The following is a 4,320-nucleotide window of genomic DNA, read 5'->3' on the forward strand; positions in this document are numbered from 1 at the left end:
ACGATGAAATTTGCAAGTTATATGAAAACAATATTCTGTGAATACAATATGGTAACCCTGAGAATAATTTTTTAGCAATCCTGACAACAAAGTTTTAAAATAGTCTTAATGCATTGCAGCAAAGAAAAGAGTGTTTGTTTATTAAAACCGATGCACAACCATAAAAACAAAAACTTAGAAATCTTAACATTTACTCTAAAATTAAGGAAGCATTTTGTGCAATATGAGCTTTAAGGTATTGAAATTTAACAGTTAATGATACCTCAATTTTAAAATATACTTTCTATAAAACATTTTTTAATGAAATAAAAAAGAGCAAAAACAGTATACAGTAACTGATGGACTTTTTTCTTACCAAATATTTTGTGGCATACATTTAAAGATCAATAACAATCAAACAAACTGTCTAAAACAATATATCACTGGCTATACATTTTGGCTACATCCAGTAAGATGCAACTATTGCTCCTATGTAATTAATCTAACAACTACAAAACATATCATCTATTAAAGGAAAGGACGTAGTATACCAAATACTTAGGCAAACTATGACTAAAATTATCTACAAAAATTTTGGATCAATGTCATCATGAAAGTTAGATTTACACTATCATAGCAAAATTATGATAAAACTGAAAATCTTGCCACATGTTATTCTCTGCCACTTTCAAAAGTGTTAATCTAGACTTCAATCTATATTAGAAAAATGCATGTTCATGTAAATACAATCACATGTCATCCATCAAGTAGGGTTTGAAATACAGAGCATCCAATATATAAACATTACATAACATGTTCTCCATGCTTCAGTAAAATACATCTCAATACAAAGGTTTTGTAATATCATTTCTCTACGCACAATAACAGAGTGAAGAAACAAAGCTTTGAAATAGTGAAAATGAAATACAAGTAATAAAGTCCAGATAAATTTAAACAATGGGAAATTCAATCTCCTCCCCAAAAAACGAAATGATTTGGAATGAAGTGCCAAAAGTAAAATATATATTTGAATAATCCAAAGATATACTGGTTGTTTCATCTTTAAATACAATAAAGGAACATATCATGATACAAAATGCTTATGTCATTGTGCTAGAATATGCCTTGTCTAAAATTGATTTAAATTCAAATTTACTCTGACACCGATTCGACTGTAGTGTTTTTAACTTGCAATATGCAAGGGAAAGGAAGTTTTGATTGCAATGTTTCTGTGACATTATCTTGGGTACAGCCAAAGAAATTTACTAAGATGTCTGCTGAAACAGTGTATGTGGGAAATTCTTCTCCAACAGACATTAGCAGATCAACACTGTTGTCATTTGGTTCAAATCCAATAATGGATCCCCGCACAACTGAAGTTGGTGGTTCTTTTTCCTAAATTGAAAGATGGAAAACAATATGAAAGAATGCTCTTCATAATATCTTATTTCAATAGTCAATACTAGGAGAATAGCTATTTACATAACGGATTGTGAATTATAATTACTATTAATGATTTTTAAAGCTATTTAAATGTTATGATAAGAGCAATTAAGATACGCTACTTTATGACTTTATGTCATAAAGGCTTATATTAGAAAATATCATACAGACTTCAAAAAACCTTATGTTTAAAAGTTTGCATAATTCAGTTACCTAAATTAGATTTGTGATTCAAGAGACATTGTTTCAAGTAAAAGGAATTTATAATCTCTATTACAGTTTATATACCTGGATGGTTGTCTTTGTTGTGGTTGACACAGAAACTTCGTCGTTGTAACTCGTAACAACTACATCAGTAAAGCTCAAAAATTTACCAACTCCAGCTGAATATGAAAGGTTTCTCCATAATGAAACTTTCACCGATTCAGTTTCATCCTTTATGGTGACCGATTTTACTTGGACATCCTTTCCTTTAACTTTAACAGTTCTAATCATCTCTTCCTGGAATAAAGCAGATATTGTTTCACAACTTCCTGTTTTTATGTCATTCATTTTAAAGTATTTATCAGTATCCTTAAATTTAAAAATTATTCTAGTAAAAACTTGACTTACCGAAACAACTCGACCCTGAATGGATACAAGGGTTTTTACGGGGCTGCTCTTAACTCTTTTGATAGGTATGGTCTCTGCTGGTGGAGGGTTGGCGATTAATTCTCCCCTATCCAGCAGCTCTTGCCCAACATCAATGTTGGACGTCCTCATTACTTTTGAATTTTTTGTTAATATGATCGATTCTGTTGGATCCGTCTTATAAATGTAATTCATAAGAATTACAGAGCTTCCTTGCTGCAGCATGTTCTCTTTTGTCATGTCATAGAGTACAGTTTTCATTTCCAAGGTGTTGTCTGCAACTCCCAAAACTCTGTATTCTTTTTTTTTCTCCTCCGTCACCTTGATAATTAGTCACTCCACTAAGTCCGCAAATTTTTACTTTGAGTGGAAGGGAATAAGGCTTATTCCCTTTCGAATTTATTAGCTTTGCTAGCGTCAGCATCTCTACAAGAATTAAAATCAATGACCAATTGATTATGTGAAGAATTTTATAAATACATTTTTTACATACTAATGCAAATAACTTTGTTATAATAAAAAGGATTGTTGCATAAGAAACTTCTCCTAAGTATATTTTTTTTAATTCAAAGTAACGAATTGATTGTAAATTTAGCATTTATTCTTTTGAAAGTGCAGTTAAAAAGAAAAGAAAAGTACATTGAGAATAAGGCAATAATTTTGTATGATTGTTCAGTTGCATTTTTCTAACATTTTTAAATAAAACTGCCTATTTAATTGAGACATATAGCGCTTTATGGTCAGAGTAATATGATTCTTGAGTGCCCCAAAAATTTATCTGAGTAGGATGTAAGTTCGTGCAAATATGGTCTAAAGCAGAACCATAGTCTGTGGTGCTGTCTGTTTGCAAATATCGAAGATTGAACTCATTCAACATATGCTTGGCATATTCATTTGAGTTTAAACTATCAAAATTAAAATCACCAGCCAAAACCATAGAATTGGAATTGTTTGATTGATGCTTCAAGATTTCTTTCAAATTCTTTTGACCTCATTACTTTTTTCCTGTGGAGGAATGTACAAAAAAATAAATGAAACTTGTTCTCCAACATCCATATCTACTGACAAAACCTGTATTTTTCCAAAAATACTTTCTTTGATTTTTTTTACTTTCGATGAAATGGCATCTTTAACCGTAAGAGGGTCTGTTTCCATCTCTGCTAAAAAAAAGTCATTTCGATGCAATGTAAAACCCTGGATCTCAAAAGAGGCACCATTATCAGAGGCCATGAAACGAGTCTCAGAAACGAAAATCATATCAGACGGAAGAATGGTAACATCTTCTTTCATGTCAAGAATGTGACGATGAAGAGATCTTGCATTAAAGAAGGAAACAATGGACCCTAGTGACAAATTGTCATGTAAATTTCTGACACATGGTTGGAGCATACTTGCTTGTCTTACTCTATCCATTTCTTCTTGCACTGAAATTGACACAGAAATTTTATTTTCATTCAAGTGTAAAATATGCAAATTCTGCAGACACACAACCCTACTTAATCCAATGTAATGCATATGGTCATTTTTCCTCGAACCGAAGTGAACAACCGCATCTGAGAGTGTTGAGCCTTGGGATTTATGAATGGTTTTTTGCAGCACTCAGTTGTAAAGGAAAGTGTTTTCTTTTAACCTGGTATGTTCCATTCATGTGAATTTTGAATATCCTGGTTATTTCCAATATTGGTGTCCATGTTTTACTTATACCAGATTCATACAACCTTGCTAATTTTGCTCGTGCAGCTTTTCCAGTTTCTTTTTCACTAAATTCAACCCAAACAATGCTACATCTGTTAGATCCCTCTACACTAAAATCAAAATGCTTCACTATACAAGCAGCACCATTTGTAATACCGTCCTGAGCGTCCACATTATTTGTTATTTCAGCTGGAATGTTTAAAACTAGTTTAAGTATGGAGGATAACCCCATCGTCTTAGAATTATCATCTGGGATTCGATCCAGAACTCTCGACTGTATATTTGAATCTGACGTTCCGATAACCCAGTCAATGGCCGGAATATCAACTTTCATATTTCTTTGTGCCATTTGGTACACCCTTGTGTTATACATTTCTACCTCTTTTCTTGTTGTATACAGATGTGGTAATTCAGAAAGCTCAACAGCATCTTCTTTCACATGCCTCTTCAAAATATTAATATCAATTGCAGTTTGCTTTCCTTCTATGAGTCGGTTTAACAACTCTGCAAAATCCTTGTCGTCCTTTTGTCGCATTATTTTTGTAAGTTCATACATTTGAAAATTATCCTTTC

At 32.2% G+C, this 4,320-nt stretch overlaps 1 protein-coding gene across 1 annotated transcript; it reads right to left on the reverse strand.

The window, feature by feature from the left end:
• Nucleotides 1–1,131: 1,131 nt before the first annotated feature.
• LOC133171950 (uncharacterized) lies at nt 1,132–2,466 on the reverse strand. The gene is made up of 3 exons (XM_061306745.1): nt 2,035–2,466; nt 1,711–1,923; nt 1,132–1,374 (listed from the first exon to the last, which is right to left on the reverse strand). The coding sequence occupies exons 1-3, from the start codon at nt 2,311–2,313 to the stop codon at nt 1,132–1,134; spliced, it is 735 nt and encodes a 244-aa protein (XP_061162729.1). The 5' UTR covers nt 2,314–2,466.
• Nucleotides 2,467–4,320: the final 1,854 nt, after the last annotated feature.

The sequence above is a fragment of the Saccostrea echinata genome, unplaced genomic scaffold (genome assembly GCF_033153115.1).
Source record: "Saccostrea echinata isolate AGI-Se365-2 ecotype Australia unplaced genomic scaffold, CSIRO_AGI_Sech_v1 ptg000054l, whole genome shotgun sequence".
NCBI lineage: Eukaryota > Metazoa > Mollusca > Bivalvia > Ostreida > Ostreidae > Saccostrea > Saccostrea echinata.

What these genes read in the sequence shown, in the direction of transcription:
- LOC133171950 (XM_061306745.1), bottom strand. Translation starts at nt 2,313, where the DNA reads ATGAAAACTGTACTCTATGACATGACAAAAGAGAACATGCTGCAGCAA. An exon ending in TTCAGGGTCGAGTTGTTTCG is followed by an intron (nt 1,924 to 2,034) that starts GTAAGTCAAGTT and finishes GCTTTATTCCAG; the next exon opens with GAAGAGATGATTAGAACTGT. An exon ending in CAACAAAGACAACCATCCAG is followed by an intron (nt 1,375 to 1,710) that starts GTATATAAACTG and finishes CTTTCAATTTAG; the next exon opens with GAAAAAGAACCACCAACTTC.